Source organism: Notolabrus celidotus, chromosome 1, assembly GCF_009762535.1.
Source record: "Notolabrus celidotus isolate fNotCel1 chromosome 1, fNotCel1.pri, whole genome shotgun sequence".
Taxonomy (NCBI): domain Eukaryota; kingdom Metazoa; phylum Chordata; class Actinopteri; order Labriformes; family Labridae; genus Notolabrus; species Notolabrus celidotus.
In genome coordinates this window covers 5670675-5695243 of record NC_048272.1, presented here as the reverse complement: position 1 = coordinate 5695243, position 24569 = coordinate 5670675, and the positions used below count along the sequence as shown (strand labels likewise).

Below are 24569 nucleotides of genomic sequence, written 5' to 3'. Positions count from 1 at the left end.
AAATAGGAAGTGGTTTATATGTAATTTGATAACTTTCACAGCACCCAAAAACGGATTTCCTCCCATCAAAAAATGAGGAAAAAGAAAAAGCAGAACGAGCGCTGTGCATTATGGGAAACAGGACGCGAGGCAGACTGGTCCGATGCACACTGAGATATTTTCCCGAATCAGTAGACATCCGGGGAGTTTTGGCATACTGCAGATTTTGCTCTTGTTCACATACTACTTACTACATACTGAATTTTGGACATATCAGTACGTACTGCTAGTATAGTAGGTGATTTCGGAAACAGCCCAGGACTTCAATCAATAAAAATCAAACAATATTGATACCTGTTCTGCTGCTGAGGCAAATAAATAATACTTTTAGGGCACAATTTGACATACTGTCAATAATAATGAAAAGGAAAAATAAAACCTATTTTCTTACAATTACACTGAATAAAAGAGTAAACCTCAGAATTATCAGTAATAATTCAGAGGAAGTGTAATGTCCTGTCTGGTTTTTCTAAGTTTCTCACTGTGGATATTTTATGGCCTCTGCTTCTGTACAGTGTTTTTGAGCTCACAGCCAACAGTCTGCAGATCAGGACTGATATAAATCATAGGGACCAAGTGAGATCACCGTCTCTCTCCTCTACTCTCTATCTGTCAGCAACAGACACAAATGTAACATGTGCATCTAAATGAGAGACCAAAGGGACTTAACAGAACGTCGGCTTTGCCAACCTGTGAATGAGAACAGTCAGCGGTGTAGAGCCCGTGACTGAAGGCAGAGCAGAGAGACACTGCATGGAGAGGGAAGCAGTGAGACTTAAGCAGCAAACAACCCAGTAGCTTCCTGTGTGTTTGTGTAGGAGTCTGGGAGAATTACCACCATGCTCTGTGATACGATCACATGCAACGGTTATACATTTAACGGCGATGGTGTTGTCTTACAGCTAGGGCTGGGCGATAATTTGATAATGATAACTATCATGATATAATTTTCTCGATATAAATATGAAAAATGTTTGATAAAAATTTGATATAAACAAACATGTAATTACACCCCCCCCCAGCCACTTAAAATGGAGGGTGCGCAAATGAGTTTTAAACGCCAGTTTCCACCCAACATTAGACAGAATAAGAAGACGGCATTGACCAGCCAATCAGGTCGCAGGGTGAGAGGTAGGTGGGGCTAAAAGATGTTGATAGTGGAATGTAAACACAGCTAAAACGAGCAACAGATGAAAACTCAAAACCGTGATGCATTCACTGCACTGTGGGAAACAATATCACTCCGTCCATAATCCTTACAGAGGGTGCAGTACTCAAAACAATATTCTACTAAACTGATAAACAGTATACAATTTGATATTTCTTTGTTGAAAATTGTAATCACATAATGCAAATGATCTCAACCTGAGAAAAATAAAAATCTACAAATTAAAACTTCACAAAAATCTAATTTTATACAAAAGACCTGCTTCCTGTTAGCAACATCAGAAATGATCAGGACCAAACATCTGACTTTAAATTTAACTGAAATAATGATTTGATAATTATCGTGATGATTATCAATATCAACTGATTTGAATATATTTAATCGTGATTACATCATTTTCAATATCACCCAGCTCCACTTACAGCATGTGGTATTGAAAAGTATCAGAGGCCCTTTTCATGTTATGAGTCTGCAACAGCACCATACTACAGCTCTGCCATCATAACACCTTTATACTTTCATAATGATCTTACAGCAGCATAATGTTGTTGTCCCTTGGTGTAATTTAACATTGCACTTAGGTGTTGCAAAAGCAGGAGGTAAACACACAGAGGGAGCGCCACATACACACACACTTAGACATGCACACACAGCGTTGTTTCGCTCAGCCTGCTTCACCTGCTCACAGTGATCCTGTCTCACCTCTGTTACTGTCTCCGACCACTTGGCCCCACATCAGGCCTCTGAGATATTCATATTCAAGGTGTGACACTACAGAGGCTTTAATATATGGTGCCTCTAACTGGCAGTATGAAAAGGCCTTAAGTGTAAAACATTTGGAAATTCATTGTAACACTGTGTACAATTTTAATGTGCATTTAAGGGCTAGACAACAACCATTGCCAGGCTGCTTTTGGCAACCGTTTTGAGGAATTGGAGACCAGTTCTTGGCCATTGGTTGCAATCAGTGGGAACCATTTTTCACATTCATGACAGGGCCAGAAAAATGTCACTTTCCATACAGAGTTTTTAACATTTGTTATTAAATTGATACCTAGATCAGGGTTCCCACTCTTTTCCAGAGATCATTTTCCAGGACATTTCAAGGACATTTTCAGTGATGATCAAGCTGGTATGACAGTCTAAATTTAGTTCCTAAATAGTCTAATATGTTCCTCTCAGTGGAAGTCTACATTAAGACATGCAGTCTATGGCTATCGATGAAATCATCTCTTACATGCTTATAAATTAGGGCAAATTGATTATAGGACAATGCAACCGCAGATGTACAGCACTTCACTTTATTAGTGCAACCAAGCAACAATGATGGGCAACTCTCATGTCAGCTTTCTCTTTTCTCAAAAAATATAAAATTAGCAAAGTAAAAAACAAAAGAGCCAGCAAAGGACTCTGGAAGCTGCCTTACTGAAATAAATAAACACTAATAATTATAATAAGAGGATCAGTGAATAAATTGACTTAAATAGATCTGAATGAAAAAAAATCATTTTCCAGGACTATATGTGATTTTCCAGGACATTTTACTTTTTCTCCCATTTCCCAGGTGTTTTCCAGTACTGGAAAGCTGGTCAACTGTTTTCCAGGTTTTCCAGTTTTTCCAGGACGCGTGGGAACCCTGTTAGATGTTACTCTTACAGCTGGAATCAGCGACAGACAGTACCAGGTGTTTGTAACTGAGCGTGCTCAAAAATAATAGCCATGCAAAGTGTCTTCATAACACAGAAAATAAGGTGACTATAAATGAGTTACCACAATTTAGGCCCATTTACTGACTGTACATTTATCTTTTCCATAGAAAATAAAAGCACTTCCTCCAACATAGGAACGAAAGCTAGCAGAATGCACATTTCAGCAACAAGGCAATTCAAAGTTCTTCACACAAGACGTCTAAAAGACTCTGATGAATGTCAGAAAAAAAAAAACTGAAAGAGGATATCAGGTTATAGGACATTAAAAACAACCAATAGAAATAGTCTTCTCGCTGATGGTCTTTTTAATGTTGCTTTTGGAGGTCATATAGTGCCATCACTAGCAATTTAAGTCTGTGTTTATAACCAGCAAAAAAATCCTAAAGGGGTCTTTGGCTATTGAGCTTATGAGCCATTGGCAGGTGCATTTTGAACCTTCAACCTGAGGTTAGCTATCCATTCTCCCTGCTGTGATAATTACCTCCTGGGTTTAGCTTAATTTAAGGTTGACCAAAAAGGAAAATAATTGTTTTCCCAAAGCGTAACCCAACTCCAGAGAAATATACAAGGCTCATCAGCTTAACAAAATACATCTGGTATGATCTTATTGGGGGGGGGGAAGTTTTGAAAGTCACTCACGGTTGGCAGAGCTTGACCAGGTCTTGGTCTGTGGTCCCGGGATGAAGGCCACGAATATACAGGTTAGTTTTACTCAGCTGTTCCCCTCCCCCGCCGCTGCTGTTGCTACTACTGTTCGTGTTGGGACTGGGGGGCGCCATCTGGTGGCCGGAGGACACATAGGCCTGCTGCAGGAAGAAAGAAAAGTCTGCATTAGTTTACTGTTCATAAGAAACAACATAAGTCACTGTTAAAACACGTTAGGATATAATACATGGATAAACATTGGAGGAGCATAGTAATGTTAGATTCTCTTCACAGTGCAAAAATTAAAAGAAGTGTTGAGAGATGTTGAGAGATCGAAGGTAATCCTGCATGAAGCAGATGATTATGTGGGTGCTGCAAAAAGTGATATCACACAGCTCTCATGTCAACACTCACCAATACTGCTTTCTGAGGGGAATGCGGGGCCTCTTGGCTGCCTACTCCATATAGGGAAAAGGGGCCTCTTATGCTTCCTCTGTGTTGAGTAACTTCTTTTTTACTTTGAAAACCACTACAAAATCTTGCGGTGGATTTCAAATCCAAATCTCTACAGATCTAAAGCTAACATGTAATCAGTCTGATGATGCGCCTTGGTCTAGATGTCGAAAAAGTCTATTCTGCAACGTTTCCTTAGAATTTACTTCTGCCCGTAAAAGTACTTCTAATTGAATCACTGCCATCCGCAGAACCATTTCAACATTTTCTTTCAGTCATTCTCCTCTAAACTTGTTGTGCCTAAGGTTAACAGTTAACAAGATCCTGAGTGGAAAAATATAAAACAGAGTTCAGTGCAGTCCATGCTATATTACAGTCCATTCATCAAAACAAAGCAGAAGGAGAATATTAAAGGATGAGTAAGAATAGCTCACCAGGACTTTATTTGATGACAAAACAAAGAAACATGCTCATGTTTAGACCATCTGTTCTGGACACATACCTAGCTAACCACTCTTGATCTTCTTCCCTAATGTCTTTAGTTGGCCTGTTTTGTTTTATCAGTTTACAAGGACTCAGTGCCGGTGAATACTCATCGTAAACTCTGGCAATCAACTAGTCCATGACTCAAAGCTGGAAACATGAAAGGCTCTTGCGCAACAACCAGTGCATCATCTCATCTCACTATGGGATAGTTGCCCTCCTTGGAGAACTCACACAAAAGATTGTGTAACCATGCAGAGACATATTTTTTATTGGGATAAATGTAGTTTCATTATCACTTTGGCTGTCAAGAAGTCACATAAAAGTGCTCTCTTTCCAGGAATAGATCTACTGGCTGTTTTCCAAATAAGACTCAGGGAATAAATAGCAGCACTTGAGAGCAGTCCAGGCACGCCAGAACTGGAAAATGTTGTGACTGTTTGCTTTGAGAAGAGGACTTGAATCTCATTAATCTCACAGTCTAAGGTTTTAATTCAATGTTGGATAACAAAGGAATGAGAACAAACATGGTTCCTGCCAGAGCTCAGTGCCGTGAGGCGAGAGTGTCTCAGTCAAGAGAGCGATTGGACAGAGGCGACAAGAGGACAATGGGTTAATTTGAGCAGAGGGGAGAGGGTCACTGATCAGACTGGTGGTGTTTAGGAAAAGCCCAGCAGGAAGCAACGGTCACACCAGGACCACCAGCAACATCAACCAATCCCGCTAATTAGACACCACCCAAACGGCCCCTCTGACCTCTGCTCTACCAGCAGCTTGGCCATCATTCAACAACAAGCCCATTTCTGCAGAGAAAATCCCCTCTTCCTTTGCTGTAGAGCAGATTTGAAAAAATATGCATGTATTTGCTCATGTAAGACATCATGGAGACATCACCTGCTCAAATAAAAACAAAGAAAAGAGGAATGTTCTTTTATTTTATTGCTTTAATTTAAGGAATATGCTGTTTATGAATTGAAAGGCATGCATGAACAGCAGGATGTAGTTGCAATATCTTGTAAACGTTTCCTTTGTTTCAACCATAGACTGCATAAATAATGGATGTAGTATCCATGACGTCACCCATCTGTTCCTGAATCCTGTTTTGAAGCCAATTGACGGCGGCAGCCATATTGGAAATGCAGAACTCAACCAGGCATTGTGTGACGTAAAGAGACAGGGTTTGAGCCTCCCAGCCAACAGCTATGTGTTCCCGTCAGGGAGTAAAGTCAGTCATTTCCTTATATGGGCAAAAACTTGTAATCTTAATATCTTTTAAACCATTGCGTTACAAAAAAAATCACCCCCTGTACAGTGTGTGCCGATAGAGAAATTAGCTACATAGGGCCAAGCTGTTTTTTGAACCAGGCTGTAAACATGTTTATTAATGCTGCAAAGATCGTCTTTTTTGAATTGGTGTCTATGTGGTTTCTGGTGTTTCTGCAGCCAGCCTCAAGCGGATTCTAGATGAATTGCAGTTTATAACACTTCTGCATGGGCTTCATAGTTTGAGACCGGAGGTTGCCGCTTGGTTTCAACTATCCATCCACCATGCATTTTATCAGTGAGTTTTACATCATGTAATTGCTTTTTGAAGTTTTTCTTCTTTTTATACCACACCTAAACATTTTTAGAAGGCCAGTGGCCGCGTGCTGTGTTTCCACAGCACACGGCAGCCTCTAGGAGTTTTAACCAACTTGTCACAGTGTAACTCATGGTGAATACCATTTTAGAGGCAGCTAATTTGTGAATGAGCAAAGAACAGGACAGCAGAGACCTATAATCTCCTTCAAGCACTCTTAACCAAAGTGCCAATTCCCAATCAAGCTCTAAACTGTAGCAGGAGAAAATCATTGCAGCAGCACCCCTAAAATCACCACTCTGCACTCACACAGATGCAATCATACGCCCACAAACACACCACTCACACACACTCGCGCACTTAAACTACTATGGTATGCCTGGTTGTAAAATTTTAAAAAGCTGCGTATCAGAATATACTTCTGCTCTTTACTGTCAAACATGTTTTTAAACTACATCTTGTAGTGATCTTATGAACTAATAAAGACTGATGACACGTTACCCATAAAGCAATCAGATGCTGCTTACAGACACTGAAATCTTAATTTAGTGAGGGACAAATTGGTGCAGAAATGCTCAGGAAGGCTTACTCTCATAAAAGTATAATTGACTTAATTACACTCAAATAGAGCAGAAGTACTTTAAACTAAAGCTTACAACCACTCTGTCAGCTGTCGTCAAATTCTAAGTATTATAGGCAAAGAATTCACTCAATGACCTTCCTGTCAAAGTAAGGATATGTCTTTTAAACTGCTTATGAAATATAATGACACACATCTCAGACAGAACTAATCTAATTTTAAGTGCTAGCACTTGGAAATGTCTTTGCTGCTCTGCTGTTGGATGATTACCTTTTGAGCTATTTCAGCATTCGTATGGATTTGCACATTTTTTTGGGGTGGATGAAAGGTGCTGAAACTCAACTTTGTTCCATTTTTAACTAAGTAATCGGTACGGTCAAAAGATCAAAGTCACAAGAAATCCTGCCTGTTACTGAAACCCTGAATACAAATACTGAAAAACCCTCATATATTCAATTTAAAATACCCAGCAGGAAATCCTCACTTTGGTGGAGAAGTCTTGGTTTTGTATCTTAAAATGGTAAACGACTGACATCATTTACACAATTATATTGTGCCCTAAGTATCATGTAGAAGTCAGGAGGCTCCAGAAATGGACTTTTAATATGATTCATTCCAATGCTATTATATTTTCTGACAGTCTATTTAGAACAAACTACTCTTAGAAGATAGTACAACCATTCAGTCAGGTAAGCAAACTACTGATGTGATTCTGGTAATGAAAACTAGAGATAGACCGATATGTTTTTTACAGGACCGATAGTGATGCCGATTATTAGTAGTCAAGGAGGCTGATAACAGATATTTGGATCCGATATTCATTTGCAGTAAAAGGGAAATATTGGAGTCAAAATTTTTAATAATACAAACTCCAACACTTAAATTAGTTTAAATGCCTTTAAGCATATGTGTATTAAACAGCTTTTCAGATTTGCAACATGTTATAGTTTATTTTTATCTTAGACAAAAGACATCTTTGTTTTAAAATTCTAACAAATAGTGCAGGGAGCTCCCGGGTTCAGCAGCATGTCTTATAAAGTTAAATGAAAACTTAAACAAATAATAGCTCTCTAAAGTTTTCTACAGTAAATAAAGTTTTCAAAAATGTCAATATAACTGAAATGTTAATCTTTCACTTATCTATGTTTTTAAAGGGTATGTCAGTTTTTTGAGTGGGGTTGTATGAGGTTTTTTTTCCCCAGTGATGAGAAACTGCAGGGAGAAATGAGCCAAAATAACCCAGTTTTAAATTGATCTCTTATCGGCCGTCAGATTTTTAATAAAGGCCAATGGTGATATGCGTCAAAATGCCGAATATCGGCGCTGAAAATCGGCCCGGTCGATAATCGGTCTTACCCCAATGAAAACTTAAACTTTAGAAACTTTAGGGAAAAGTATGTATTTTTATGAGTCCCCACAACAACACACAGTACCTTTAAAAAGGAGCCAGCTTTCCCAAACTGACATAGTTTCAATCTGACAAAATCAGCCAATAAATCAAAGATCATTGCAGACAGAAGGGACCTGCAGGGTCTTACACAACTTGGATAACTTGTTCAGATACAAACACTGTCACTGCATCATTTATCTTCCTCTGCAGAACTGCTCCAGCTCTATGACAAAAGGCTCAAAAATAACAGGATATTTTTAGGACTGAAGTCAAGATAAAAATGAGGATAACTTCTATAAATAAAACCTTTTTTTTTTATCTAATTGAACATCGATACAGAAATACTGCATATTATTAGTGCTGACTGACATTAACATCAGTACATCAAACAGTTCAAAATGATTTCATCTGGGGAATTAAAAAGAGTTATCAAGAGTAACTTCATTTGAGAACCTGAAATGATGGCTTATGTATCTCTTTTCACAAATACCATCTGTTTCAATGTTCCACCCCTTTCAGTCTCTCCCTGCCTCTGTTTTTATCTCCGTCTCTCCCTGTGGGGCTCTTCCAGTCGACCCCAGTTTGACCCTCGAATTCCATGGATTTCCTGGCTGTTGGGGGTCTGCCTGCCTGCTCCCCACTGCTTGCCCCTGTCTTCTCCTCAGGCAGGAAGAGCCATGACCGTCTGACCAGCTGACTGACTTACATGCTAATGCACAGATTTATAGCGCAGCAAGCTGAATGAGGACACAGCTTCCAGCTTGTATAGAATTACCCTGCTGAGTGCTGAGCGCCCGCTTTGCACTGGCTCCACTTCAGGACCAACGAGGAAAGTGAGTCATGGGTGAAACCATTCAGCACTCACCTTAGAGCCTCAAAAAATATTTTGAATTTAGTGTTGTGAAAGCTAATCATTTCCTGTTTTTGTTGTTGTTGGATAAACAAAGAAAAAGCCCCCTAAGAGAGATGTGATGCTGTTATCCCAATAACTAATGCAAATTTATCTTATCCCTGTAAATTTTGTGCAACTTTGCAGTTTTGTCAAATCACTGCAACTTTAGCATAGCGTTCCACCATTTTTCTTTTCGATTATCTGTAACTAAATTAGCTGAAAAAAATGCGTGGAAGTAATGTAATAAACAAGTACTTTCTTCTTTAGCCACAAGTCGTTATCATTATTGGCATTTATTAAAATGTTGTAAACTTTTAACTTTGCTAATTTTCTACTTTTATGAGTGATTAGGAGCTTCAGAAAGATGTTGCCACTAGAAATATATCTCTGGTGCACTTTTTTTCTTCTCACAAAAACATGCACTAAAGGAACTTTTGCAATCCAAATAACTAGTGATCAATTTACAAAGACTTCGCGGCTGCCATTGTTTTTCTGGTTATTTCACTGAAACAATATCTCAGAACTGCAGAGCCCCCAAGTGCCAGGTCAAGCAAATCGAACTGTGTGCCACTGTTGGCAGATCCATATGCCCAGTTGACAATCCATGCGTGCAGATTTGTAACCTGAGTGGAGGGATTTGAAATCTGTGGGAACAGATTCACAAACCGTGCGCATTGAATTTGAAATCACGCACACAGTTTCTGTCCCAACAGATTACAAATCCATATCAAGCAGCAACCTCTTGTCCAAACTTATGAGTCTAATGCTGAAGTGCTAAAAACTGCAGTTCATCGAGGATCCACTTGAGGCTGGCTCTGGAAGTACCGGAAACCACGTACACACCAATTCAAAAAAGACGATCTTTACAGCAGAAATAAACCCGTTCACAGCCTGGTTCAAAAGATGAGTGTAGTCTGGATAGCTCATTTCTCGATCGGCACACACTGTACGGGGGTGATTTTTTTTTTTAAGGCGGCAATTTCGAAGATATTTAGATTCCGAATCTTCCAATGAGAGGCACAGTTGACTTGATTGACAGGCGGGAACACTGTAGCTGTTGGCTAGGAGGCTTAAAGTCACCTCTTTACGTCAGAATCGCTCGACAGCAGCAATATGGCTGCCGCCGCCGACTGGCCTCAAAACAGCGCTTCAGAAACAGATGGGTGACGTCACGGATACGACGTCCATATTTTATACAGTCTATGATCCATACACAGGGAATATAAAATGCACACAGATTTGTTAACCCTGCCCACAGATTTGCAAATTGTTCCTTTTTTCCTAAACTGGCACCCAGGGGGCTTTGTTCAGAACATCAAACAAATATAGCATTTTTTCTGCAATTTATTAGCTATAAATTGCATGTTAGATCACGACAGTTGCAAAAAAGGCCTTTAAAATCCTAGTGTAACTTAGTAATGGGCTTGACCACTCATTTGTTACACTGCACCTAGCCAAAGTTCTCTCTTATCACTCTGGCTATATAAAGTGAAAGTAATATCTTAAGCGAACTAGTAAGCTCTGCCTTGAAAACGTATAATAGCCTCTTTCTGTTAACTGAGGGTGAAGTGAGGACTGTGTCTACTAAAGCAGTACAGCTGCAGTATGGCAACAGGCAGGAAATCCTGTGTCTGCTCCTGATCTTATCACACGGCCATTTGGATGTGGAGATCTGCATTCCAACCAGGTGACAGGGACACCAAACTCACGCCCAGACTCGCTCCTGAAACCTCCTTCCTTCCTATCTGTCTGCAACACTCCCCTTCCTTTTGTCATTTTTTTATCCACCTTTTAATCTTCAAACTGTCTGCTTCTCAATGTTGATCACAACTCAATGCAGTGTACACATGCATGCTTGGCCTTCATGCCAGCTCAGGTGTCCAAAGCTCAGGAGCTTGGAATCAGATACGTACTAACAGCGGCCCTGGGCTGAGCTAGAGATCTAACAAACTGTGAGGCACACCGAGTGTCTGGCATCACTGCGGTACCTGGCATCAGATTTCTGACAGCTGTGCTTTCTCCAAGGACTCTGTCTCCCTCTCTACCTGTTCACCTTGGCTGGTTCATGCGACTGGCACTGAAGTTGGGGGCTAATCCAAAACATCTGACACATTAAACAAAGAGATAGATAAACATATACCTGGCAGAGGGCCAGAGGAGCAAAGGTGACTGTACGGGAGAGTTCAGTGAGGATAGACTCACTGCAGTGGAACAGCTGGTTTGATCCAAAAATGCTAAAGTAGCCCAGTAGACCTGTGTATGTCATGAATTTCCTGCTTTAGAGTTGATATACCCGCCTGAATATACTAGAATATTTGATTTGTGCCCACTACCTTTATATGAACATTTTCTCAGTAGAAAAATAAAAAGCTAATTTTGCAGGGGGAGCCTTTCCAACAAATTTCTGGGAATTTTCAAAGTTGGAAACTTTCCATGGGAATTAACGGGAATTTATGGGAATAAACCAGGAATTTACTAAATTGAAGGTTGGCTCTTAGTAGGGAACTTAAATATAGTTGGGGGAAATATATTTAAGCATAATCCTGACTAAAACAACCAGATTTCATGCAAGAAAATGCTTTTTTATTTGAATGTTGACAGGGACTTTCTTTGGAGGAAGAGCAGCTCTTTTCGTTTAACATTTTGAACTTTGGGACTTTGTTGGGATTGCATTTTGTTAATCTATGAATGGGTTAGGTCGGGGGGATGAGTAATACTTATCTTAACATTCATGTTTTTGTTCATCAATGAAGAATTGATTGTTCAATAAAATATTTAACACTTGATAAAAGTTCTACTTACAAATAAATCTGTTTTAATTGTATTATTTCGGTATGGATGTCTGCTTATAACAAAACAAATATTTATGCTTGGATTTGATAACGTTCTATTAAATTACCCTCAATTCCCAGTTAATTCCCATGGAAAGTTTCCAATTTGGGATATTTCCAAAATTCCCCAGCTTAACTTCCCACGGAAATTTACCGGAAACTTTCTTGAAATTTACCAGAAATGTTCCACCCCTTTGCAACCCTAAGCATGATTCACATTCTTTTTAAGCGTTGTATTTGTTTTGGTATGAAATCTGTATCATTGGCATTTCTATCATTGGAATACTGTGTTACTCTGTCTAGTTGTTGGCATATCTGTACTGGAGGGTGCCCATCAATTTTGCAAGCATTTCCTAACTTTTAACCCTTTCACCTGATTGGTCACTATAAATACTAGGGATGCACGATATTATCGGCACATAATCGGTATTGGCCGATATAGGCTTTAAAATGAACTGTCGGATATTGGCCAACACGCTGGTATCCGCCGATATAATTAACCAATAAAATAATGGGCTGCTGCACACATGTTGGGCTCATGTTTTAGGTTAAATTTCAATTCAAGCAGCAGTCTGTAAGGTACATGTAGCTGACTAATTTAGGCACATTTACTGTCAAAGAGTAAACCATTCAATTCAATTTGGGTTTAATTGCTGTACAGTTGCACTTTTCACATGTTCCATGTGAACAGAGGTTCGGATTACTTATTATGTTAATTGTGAAATTGGCCAAATTTGCCCTGGTTGTGGGTATTGTTATGATTTTCTCAGGTAGTGCATCATTCAAGTTTTAAGTAGGATGTATCTTTCTGTTTTAATTTTGTTTGAAAGCAATTGTCATAAATAAATATGCAGTTTTAAGTGTTGAGTATGTTTCTTATTTTGCACAAGAAATGAATATTACATTACAAATGTGATAAGTGTATCACCATAATACTGTACGCTAATTCCAATACAGAAGAGACTTGATGATCTCTGCAATTAGGTGTGTGGAAAAAAATATCGGTATCAGTAATCGGCTAAATGAGTTGTAAAATATCGGCATATCGGATATCGGCAAAAAATCCAATATAGTGCATCACTAATAAATACCAAAACAGAACCTACTTCCCATTTAATATGCATCACTTTCCTTCAATTTAATGGTGAAAGGGCCAAACTAGTTGGCTTAAGGGATTTTTGGCTACTTGACCCCCCTGTTTAAGATTCCTCAATAGCTCAATAAAAAAAAAAAAAGCCTTGTTACGCTGATGAACTCCTGATATTTCCAGTTAATTTAAGGACATTCAGGCCCTGATATTTTCAGGAACTTGTCGGTCACACATGCACCTCACAGCAGGAGCCTTTGGTCGGACGCTCTCCCACAACTCAATATATTCAGACTGGATTAGTTGAGGGGGTTGGGGGCAGTGCAGAAACAAATGGACAAGTCGTTTTCGATTACGGGGCGTGATTTTGTCATATTATCACTACGTGTATATAAACATATCCACAATGCAAACCCAACAATAGAAAACAAATACTGACAAAGAAGGTGAACACACGAAGTATAAAGAGGAGACACTTGCCTTTTGATGAACGGCATCATTACGCCAACTCATCGGCATTGAACTTTCCTTAGACTTACCTGCCATGTCACGCATAAGGCCACCCACATTTTTTGTGGAAGCTTTACAAAGGGACTGGTTGGAAAAAGTTGGGAAATAGTCAGGGTGAAAAATGTTGCTGGTTGTGTTTACACATGCAGTCCAAGTTTCCCAATCTGGGAATTATCTGGAGTGTGAGCTCATGTGAAAGGGGCTATAGTACACCTACTAGGGAGGGATTTATAAAGCACTACAGAAGAGAAGGATAGCTAATGTCATGAACACCGGCACACATTATGGTCCTATCCTGTTAACTCCTTGCTTTACACAAACATTGATTCTGCTGTTTCATACCTGCATTGTTGTCTTCAGGGCACTGAGACTTTGCCTCCCCCCCATTTTGTCTTTTTTTGTACAAAATAATGAGGTGGAATAACGGCATAACAATACCACCTTCAACAAGCTGTGTAAAGCAGGTCGATTTAACAAGTGACAGTCAGTGACGCTGCGCTTTGCTCCTTGCTTTAACCTGTAAATATTCATTTTGACTGTTTTACTGACCTCCAGAGGAAACAGCATCAACAACAGATCCACAGACTTGACCAACACACCCACAGATGCAGCACAATTATAAGCCCTTCAAATGAATGTTTATGTCTGTCTGATGAGTAAAAGTCCAATATTTAGGAAGTTCACTCATCAGATAGGTCAGATTGGTGATGGCATAGAGTCTCATGTCCTTGTTCAGACAGAGGGCAAATTAGATTTGTTTCTCAAATCACATCTTTCAGACAAACTACCTGCACTGTTATTTGCAAGTGATCAAATCCGATTACAGTGTCAAGACATCCACAGGCTGTTATCATGAGTTGCAGTAGTGGCGACATAGGTAACTGTAACTACGCACACAAGTGGCACAGATATTACCGAGGTAGTACAGGAGATAGAGATCCATCGTTTTACCCCAAAACTAGTTGTCTGTCATGGTGCAGAACTCCTCTGTCACACCAGACGAACCCAGCAAGCAGCTGCTGCTAGCAGCATGGACTCTGCTCAGCCATTCTGACGCACTTCTGTCACCCTGAATTTGACGTCTTCATTATGTGTCATGTTGCGATGAGTGACGCAAGAGACACTCAAAGCTGATTCGAGCTGCTCAAGCTTTGGAACTGGAATGCAAACTCAGAAGTCTGATTGGAATCATACTTCAAAACAACTCCAAATGTGGCTTGGATCTGATTAGTGGAAATCACATTTGATTGGTTTGTCTACTGCCCAGAATTTCTAAAATTGATGAAGATACAGACTGGATATGTCAGCCATGAATGCCCACAGTAAGAATAACTGTGTTCTGATCAGATAAAGTTTGATCAGTACATCCCCCTATTATAGAACAATGCCAGATAAGAGCTGCAAGGCTCAACCATTCGCTGTAAGCACAGGAGCTGTTGAACAAAAGAAAAAACTAGCTAAAAGGCTAAAAAGTGATCTGAAAAACATATTCCAATGAGGATAGTTACATAGACGTACATAATGTTGACGTTTAATTAGTTAAACATTGATTGAAGAAGCTGTAACATTCATGATGAAACCTGATAATGTAGCACTAATACAAAAAAGGGGGATTCTGCACAAAGCTTAAACAGATTTGCAGTTGGTGAAAGTTTCTTTTTCTCTCCTTTCATTGCTCATGGCAATACTTTTCATCGGAGGAGACAATGCACTGTCAAGGTCTTAGTCACATGATCGTATTTGGGCTACAGATCGTGTAACCAAGGTTTAGTGTTGAATTCAAAACAGTAGTGAATTAAAGATCACTCATCAGTTGTTTTCAGGGATTAATGTTTAGCTTTTTATTTCAGTGTCATGCTTTCTAATCTCTGTTTGAAGAGCATGTTGAGTTTCCCATGTTTTTGAAAATGTACTGCAGCTCATGTCTTGTGGGGCAAAACCGGCAACTTCAACATTTACTTTGAGATTGATTGTGTACTTTGTTTTGTTTCAGTCAATGCCAGAATGAGAGAACAACCTGCATGCGCTGACTTGTATCATGTTTGAGCAAACCGCTGGTTCAGTGATCAATCACACTGAACATCTAGTGTGTTCTTTTTTTTCCTCAAGTTAACACAACTGCTGTGGGGTTATAGATACAATCAGGAGTTGTCTGGACAATTCCTCTCATTGGAGCGTTTCTGGGACACTTGACATCTGGCTTTTGACACAACTGATAGCTTTTCAGATGAGACACACATTTGTGCAAAAGCAATATCCTGAAAGAGAATCTAATTCTAAACAACAACTATAAATGAATGATTGCTGTGTTGACAGTTACAAATATCCCTGTAGGTAAGCAGGTTCATATTTTGGAAACAAACATCTACGGAACCCAAAAAGTAGGATAATATACCCACAATTATTTCAGCTCTACTTTTGTCCAGTTGATTTTTCTTAGGATCTGTATCAAGTGACATTTAGTTATAATAAAATGTAAATATATATTTCAATAGTTGTACTATTATTTGGGGTTTTCAAAAGCATTCATATAGAAACATTTATACCCACAACCATTGTTTATAGATCTACAGCAGATGAATCAAAAGAGGTTCAGTCAATGATACTGCATCTTTCCTACTTTTTATCACCTATAACCAGCCTTGTGTCTGCAACAGTGCAAAGCTAATGCCTTTAGATTTATGTTATGGAAAGACCTCTGGTGGATTTTACTTTTTGAAGCTGTTTCAGACAGTTCTGGCAAATTCTTCTCTCACCAATGGTTTTGGACAAAACAGGGTTTACTCTTTGCAGGTTACAGGATGCTCTTGCCTCAAGTGTTGAGAGCACATGTATTAATCACCACCTACTCAAAATGAGCCCACGTGATAGAGTGGCTTATCTGTACATTTTTTATTTTATTTTGCAGGATTTGTTTCACAAAAGCAGGCACACTTTTTGAGTCATATGTTTGGTCATTCTTGCCTGTATCAGATAGGACAGCTGAAGAGAGACAGGAAATGTGGGGAGTAGAGAGTGGGGGGTGACTAGGGTTGCAAAGGGGTGGGAAATTTCCGGTAAATTTCCAGAAAGATTACGGTAAATTTCCATGGGAAGTTAAGCTGGGGAATTTTGGAAACATTCCAAATTGGAAACTTTCCATGGGAATTATGGGAATTATTGGAATTTATGGGAGTTAACTGGGAATTGAGGGTCATTTAATGGAAAAGTATCATATCCAGGCATAAATATGCTTTGTTATAAGCAGATATCCATCCAAAATAATACAATTAAAACTGATTTATTTGAAAGTAGAACTTTCTCAAGTTTTAAATATTTTATTGAACAATCAATTCTATCATTGAAGAACAAAAACATGAATGTTGAGTTAAATGTCTGATTGTTTTAGTCAGGATTATGCTAAAACATATTTTCCCCAACTTTATTTAAGTTCCCTATTAAGAGCCAACCTTCAACTTAGTAAAGTCCTGGTTTATTCCCATTAATTCCTGGTTTTATTCCCATGGAAAGTTTCAAACTTTGAAAATTCCCGGAATTTTGCAACCCTAGGGATGACATGCAGCAAAAGGAGTCGAACTAGCAACTGTTGCAATTGTGACTATAGCCTCTGTATTTTGGGCTTGAAGTTAAACAGCAGTGTTTATTAAATGTGAATGTGTACATTCGTATATGTGGGGATGTACGTCATATTATCTTGAGCACAGTGAAAGTTAAAACATGAATTTACTTGTTACTATTGTTTTGTGTTGGTATTTGCCAAATGAATGACCAATTTGTTTCTCTTTGTATCTTAATTTGTAACTCATTATAAGGAGCTGTTTTTGTTTTGTGGTTGTTTGTCTTGTTTTGCTGAATGTGTGTTAGTGTGCATGATTGCATATGTGTTGGACCCCAGGAAGAATAGCCGATGCTTATGCTTGTGCTAATGGGGATCCTAATAAAGAAAGAAAGAAAGAAAGAAAGAAAGAAAGAAAGAAAGAAAGAAAGAAAGAAAGAAAGAAAGAAAGAAAGAAAGTAAAGCTAGGCCATCCTGCACCCCACAAAAGCAAGCACACTAGACCACAACTGCAAAATCTGAGGCATGAACAACCCGGTTTACCAACCAAACTCTTGTTGACTAAACAAAGTGTCAATTAAGCCATTTTTTAAATCAACCACAATTCATTTTATGTAACACATTTTAAAAATATATGTTTCTGCTTCTTCCATTTGCCCGTCAATGGATTTGTATGTTCTACACAAACTCTTTGTCTCTTTAATTCCACTGCTACCAAAAACATCAGTTAATCTCTGATTGTTGTCAAATAGTCAAGTCCCATATGTAAAAAAGAAAACTCTTGGTTCACATGAGGTAAGAATTATGAAACACTGGGGACATCTGGAAGCTTCTGGGGGTGGTAGAGGAAGGGTGGGACACCTCACTTGGCGTTTTAGTAAAACCCTTGATATCATGCAACAGCTTACTGTACCAGTGAGTGTTTTCCTTTCTTGTCTTTTATAGCTTTCAGTTTTGATCTATACAGTATGTGTTCAGAGATTCAGATATTTGAATAACAAGAGTAGAATGACATTTGTTACAAAAAATAGATGAGAACAAAAAATGATCGGCAACAACACGCAATACGACTAGGCGCTGAGAAAGACGTGTGATACCTTTTAGATGTGACACCGCCTCCTGTTACTTGTCTTTGCAGGGAGCTTTACACATAAACCAACTAAATTTAATTTGAGAACATTAATTATGTTAGTTTGTGAAGGAAATGAGGTGCTGAGTCAGCAGAGGAGCAGCTGGCTTTACGCACTACAGAAACCAAACACCTTTTAGTCGTTGGAGTCGGTATTCACCTGGCAGACACAAAGAGTGCTTTTCTCTCCCGACTGTGTGTTTATTGTGCGATGAGACTTTTATTTGGTGAACTCACGCAGCTCAGGTATGGCAGAATGTGAGAGAGAGAGAGATAACAGAGAGAGGAGGAGGAGGTGGAAGTGGGAGGAGGAAATGTTAAAAATCAAAACACAGGAACTTGACCTCTCGATGAACTCTCAAGGAGCTCAGGACCACTAAAACAACACAAAGAGAAAACTCTACTTCCTTTCATTATGTCCTACATTCTTCATAACATATTTAGTCAAGACAAAGGTCTTCACATTGTTTACTGCACACATGCAACACCTTCTGTCCTCATAACCTTTGTTGTGCTTTGTATTGTGTAGTTGAAGTTTTTAAGAAAATTATTTTGAATTCCTGCAACTATGACGCTTATTATTACTATATTACCATCTGTGTCTTATTTTAACTGCTATTTTTCTTTTCTCTTTTTAAGTGGGCCTTATCTGATCTACAGGGGGTGGTATGCTGCTCATATGTATGCTGAAAGTCTTTTATGGAAGTGACAATTAATTTGAATCTTAGAAAAAAATGGTATTATGGGAATGAAGAACAGTAAGCATTGAGATGACTGCTAGGTAGGATTAAACGCCTTTGGACCATAGACTGTATAAATAATGGACGTAGTATCCGTGACGTCACCCATCTGTTCCTGAGCGCTGTTTTGAAGCCAATCGACGGCGGCAGCCATATTGGAAATGCTGAACTCAACCAGGCAGAGTGTGATGTAAAGGGGTGGAGTTTGAGCCTCTTAGCCAACAGCTATGTGTTCCCGTCCGGGAGTCAAGTCAGTCATTTCCTTATTTGGGCAAAAACCTGTAATCTTACTATCTTCTGAACCGTCGGGTTAGACAAAATTCAGTGTGTGCCGATAGAGGAATTAGCTACGTAGAGCCAAGCGTTTTTTTGAACCAGGCTGTAAACATGTTTATTAATGCTGCAAAGATCGTCTTATTTGAATTGGGGTCTATGTGGTTTCCGGTGTTTCTGCAGCCAGCCTCAAGTGGATTCTCTATGAATTGCAGTTTATAACACATGGGCTTCATACTTGGAGACCTGAGGTTGTCACTTGGTTATAAGTCTCCCAAAACTAGGGATGCACCGATCCGATCCTGGTATCGGATATCGGCTAGATCAGGCTCAAAAAGCTAGATCAGATATCGGTGACAAAGGGCAGGTGTTTCTTCAGCCAGCCTCAAGTGGATTCTCCATGAATTGCAGTTTATAACACTTCCGCATGGGCTTCATAGTTTGAGACCGGAGGATGCCGCTTGATAAAGATGCAAATGAGCATTATTCCAAAAACGTTTTGGATTTATCAAATCTTTGAAATTTTAGACAACAGTGCCGGGACTGTATTCGTCTTTTTTTTTTTTTAAAGCCACGGGCAGGATGGATGGTGCCAGTTTAACACTTATCAATCAGCAGTGGACGTAGTGAAAGAGGGGGATTGGTTCATATGACACAAAAAATGATCTAAGGCTTGTGGAGTTATTAACTGGTGGCTCTGTTGAATGATATTCCAGTCACGTAAACGCCTATCTATGTGATCTTTGTACAACCTAAAATGCTATCATCAAACTGCTTGTATGACCAACCTGTAAATAATCTGTGGATTATTTTTTCAATTAATCTGCAAGCTTGATGACTTTGGTTATAAAAATGTTACAAAAATTGTTACAAATATTTATTAGTGATGCTCTAAACCAAAATTATGCTATTAATTGGTTTGTGTGACCCCCCAACACAAAGATATTCAACAAGCCTCTTAGAAACACAGAAAATACATAAATATAAGCAGCTGGAATCACAGACTAAAAACTTTTTTTTTCTTAAAAAAATATGTTGAGGGGCACAGCTGGACTAGCTGTCTAAGTGCGCGCCCCATATACAGAGGTCATAGCCCTCGTCACAGAGGTTGCAGGTTCGATGCCAGCAACGACCATTTCATGCATGTCCTCCCCCACTCTCCACTCCCCCAGTTCCTGTCTCTCTTCAGCTGTCAGCTGCAAAAATGCACAAAAATATAACTTAAAAAATATATATATATACAGACTTATTAATCGATTTGCAAAGTAGGTTGCTTTTACTCAGTAATTAAATAGTTGTTAACCAACTGATTTGTTTATTAATGGCTGTAGGCCTATGAAAATGGAAATAAAAATATCCCCATATTTACAAAACCTGAGGGTGAAAGCAAATGTTAGTGTTGTGAACACCATTCAGGTTGCAGAGTATTATTTTTTAATCTATTTATCAATCAATAAACTCATTTGTATCTTGGTGTTGGGAGGAACATCAGTGTTTTGAGGATTGCTCATTCAGTGGCAAAATGCTGTTTGAAGTGGAATCTTGTAAAAACAATAGGATGAGTTTATTTTCATTGTACCCTTGATAAACTACAGGAAACGATCTATTCATCAAATGGTTATCTAACATTTCCACTTTATTTGTATTATATCATTCATCCATTACACCAGAAAGGACTGAATTAAACCATGAAAGCGGCAGCGCTGGCACTGTGAAGACTTTTCTTCTGATAGCTCATAAAGACCATCCTTTTGAAAACTGACGTTCTGTGTTTTTTATCTGTCCCCGCTGTGCTAAAAATGGTTTGCTTTGATAGCTTACAGCAAAAGAACTGTTTTTCAAATAGTCTCTCTGCAGTAATAAACAAGTTCTGAGCCAGTAATAGGTCAAATAAATGATTGCATATGAATATATCCAGGGAAAAGTTGCAATTTGAGTTCACAAAAATAAACTGCACTGTGTGTGGTGCTAGTGTATAGAGCAAACAATTCAAACAATGCTGTTCTCCTCAGACAGGCACGAGTGTTGACATCAGATCTGGGAGGATGAGCAGCCAGGCGGTGCCCAAGATCACAGGAAGACAATATGTGCATCTACATTTTCAAAATGCCATCCAGAGGCAGCAACATACACTGTGAAAGCAGGCTCAGCAGACATAGCTGCTGGGAATCCAGTCGACATACAATCTCAACATATTATAGCTTTCTTCAACATGACCTATTAGACATTATGGTGGATAGAGAGACTACACAAGAGACATTCAAACTCTGCATGACCAATTTAGATACATGAGGCAATTTTAAGGAGCAAAAAAAGTTCCTTATGAAAGTAAGATTCCAGCTTTGACGTCGGTTAATCGAACAATGTAGCATTTAAACCTACATGTAATGAAGGTGGCCTACTATATTTGTTTTCCTGATGTTTCTTTCAAATATTGTTCCGTGTGTTAATAGATATTCATCAGTGGCATATTGGTTTAAAAAGGTGACAAAGTCAGCATTGAATGCAACCACGGGAGCGCGATTCATAATTCTGGGAATGTAGTCCTGAAGGTCTGGTGGGATTTTTCGAGGGGTGGGGCATATTCCGCTTTCAGATGGGAAACGAGGAAAAAAAAAACTTTGCAAACTTACGCGGCAGCGGAGACAATGAAGACCCGATTTAACACTAGATATGTGAGTCCGGAGCTCGCGGGGGAAAAGATGCAGAAACCATTTAGTACCATGTTTCGCTCTCGTGCTGCCGTCTCTCACCCTACCCCCACTTACACAAACACATCCAGGCTCAGAACGGATGCGCTATCCCGACGCGGCACAGTTACCCATAAAAGTTGCTCTCCACCATTGACTTTTTCAAATGAGTGAGCAGACCCATATCCACATCCTTTACTGTACTACTCACACACGCACAAACACTAAAAACACCAGGCGGCAAACATGACAGGAGCGAGTGCGAGCTCATTTCCCACCTACACATACACACACATACACACACGGAGCAGGGCTGCCCTGTACGCGGTGTTTTCACTCCACCAAGTCTTAAGTTAAATTCAGTACGTTTCGCTTTTCAAGGACACTGCAGCCCACTGTCACAAGCCTTTTTATGTGGCGACAGACGCGGGCGACTTGTCCTGCAGGACGAACAAGCAGAAAACACGGGAAAATCCTGAAAGCGTTTACCTTTTTGCTGTTTCTGCTGTTATAGCCGTTGTATGGGTTGATTCCTGCCCTTGGCGGTACGGAGAGCAGCATTTTTCTCGGCGCTATGTCCGGAGCCGCGAGCTCAGCCCAGGCTGCCAGCTGACGTCAGCAGCTGGGGAAGTGAGAGCCTGGAGTCCCGCTGACTGACTGCGAGTGGTGCTGCTGCTGCGGCAGGACAGGCAGGCAGGGGCCCCCACTGCAGGGCCCCGGGCGACTTCAGGGGTCCCACCACGAAACTCCAAGGGGGTCCTCACAGAGAAGAGGGGATTAGCCTGACTTTTTTTTCCACCACCCACTGTAGGCTATTTGAGATCTATGTAGAAGACGGTGGAAATAAAGCTCTTACAACTGTTACTCTAAGGACAAAAGGGTGGTTGTGTCTGTTTATGAGGGGGTGTGTGTGGATCTGGGGTCCGTAAAAACCTCCCGGCTTCACTTAACTTCATTAGCAACATTTTCTTATTCACAACATATGTAGGGAAGCCTTGTTTATCAATAGAATTAACTCATCATTTAACAGTTATATAAACAGTGGTGGACAAAGTACACAGCTTTATTACTTAAGTCAAAGTATAGATCCTCCTGGTCAAATATTACTCCAATACAAGTGAAAGTTACTCTGTCAAATTATTACTTGAGTTAAAGTACGGAAGTACTTGCTTTTAAAAATACTTAAGCATTCAAAGTATTTCTTAAAAAATCTCAAAACTTTGTATTTTCACGGCAGTCAAGAATACATAAAGTACATCCTGTTGTATTATGTTTATTTAGAAACCATTTCTTTAAATCTCTAAAAACTATACCATGGAATAAAAACAGAAACCGAGTTACTCCAAGCACAGACAACTGAGTTTGAAATGTTCATCTGGAATGAAACAAATGTATACGTAGCTTGACACATTTTCTCAGGTTGGACAGTGAATTTTTTTTATGATTGAACAGAGTGAGAAACAGGGAGAACATTTCAAATGATACGTATCATTCTTCATTTCAAAAACCTCTAACACGAGCTGAAGATATGGCCATGGATGCTCAGGTGGAGAATTATAGCCATCATTACCACCTCTACATGAACTGCCTGATCTGAGTGAAATTTGCTCTGTGTTTGCTCCACGTTCAACCGTGGAGACGCACGATATACAGGTACGACTAAACCACTGAGACAAACAGAACACATTCAAACACATTTTACTGTCTGAGGGATCAGTTTTCAGAAAAGAGAAGGAAATTCATGAGCTGACTTCAAAGCAAAAGTAGTGAGTAACTAGAGCACTGATAGAAATGTAGTGGAGTAAAAAGTACAACAATTGTCTTCTGAATGTAGTGGAGTAAAATTAATAAGAATCCGCAAAAAATAATACTCAAGTGAAGTACAGATACTCAAAACATGTACTTAAGTAGTGTACTCAAGTAAAATTACTTTGTTATTGTCCACCACTGTTAAAAAGCAACAGTAGCTGAAAATACACATTTCAAGTCCTCAGTGCTGAGGATATCCAGCATTTTTTTTTTTTATCTCATTCAAAATAAATGTTGTGGGGTTCTGGACAGTCAAAGACAAGGCATTGCCTTGGACTGTGAAAACTTGGGTGAAACATTTTTACTTGTTTTTTGGATTTTTGAAGACCAAACCACAAGTCAGAGAATCTAGAATTGATCTGTAAATTATTTAAAGAATGAAGTTAGCATTTATATTGAACTCTTATCAAAGAAAAATAATCAGAAATCCAAATGCAGGTTATTTTAATGCAAATATTCTAAGGTGAACCTTCATCTAATAGCTTGTATGTCATCATATTAGATATATTTAAAGTACCAGATACATTTAATATTTACTAGTACTTATGTTCAGTGGCGGATCAAGGGGGTGGCCAGGGGTGGCCATGGCCGCCTCTGAAAACTAATTGGCCACCCCTGTGGCCACCCTGAAATTCTTAAACATGATTGGCTTTTTGCCATGTCAGAGGCATTATTTATATTCAAATCAGCTATTGCATTTCAGCAAGCTGCATAGACAGTAGTTTCTGTGGATTTGAATATTGTTTTTGTTGATGCTTTGACTTTGGACAATAATCTTCATTTTGAGTCCTTAAAGAGTTCAGTTCAGCAGATTTAAATGTTGACACTGTTGAGTTACATTTTTAATGTTAAAGTTAGAAATCAACAAAAATGTAACATTTGTTAAATTATTTTTTAAAAAGAAGTTAAAGAAGATGTGATTATTGGAAGTAACCCTCCTAGGTTTTGGGTAAGCCCCTAATGTGTTCCACGCCTGGCCAACCCTTCAACAGTCAGTGCCCCAGTT

At 39.2% G+C, this 24569-nt stretch overlaps 1 protein-coding gene across 1 annotated transcript in view; it reads right to left on the bottom strand.

Annotated features, from left to right (window-relative positions):
* The window catches only part of LOC117816029 (RNA-binding motif, single-stranded-interacting protein 2-like), a 41934-nt gene extending 19560 nt beyond the window's left edge, over nt 1-22374 (bottom strand). Inside the window, exons 1-2 of the mRNA XM_034688108.1 lie at nt 22244-22374; nt 3556-3722 (exon numbers count right to left, since the gene is read on the bottom strand). Coding sequence (XP_034543999.1) covers nt 3556-3722; nt 22244-22315 — 239 coding nt within the window. The 5' untranslated portion in view covers nt 22316-22374. The remainder of the gene's footprint in view (nt 1-3555; nt 3723-22243) is intronic.
* Between the last annotated feature and the right edge of the window lie 2195 nt (nt 22375-24569).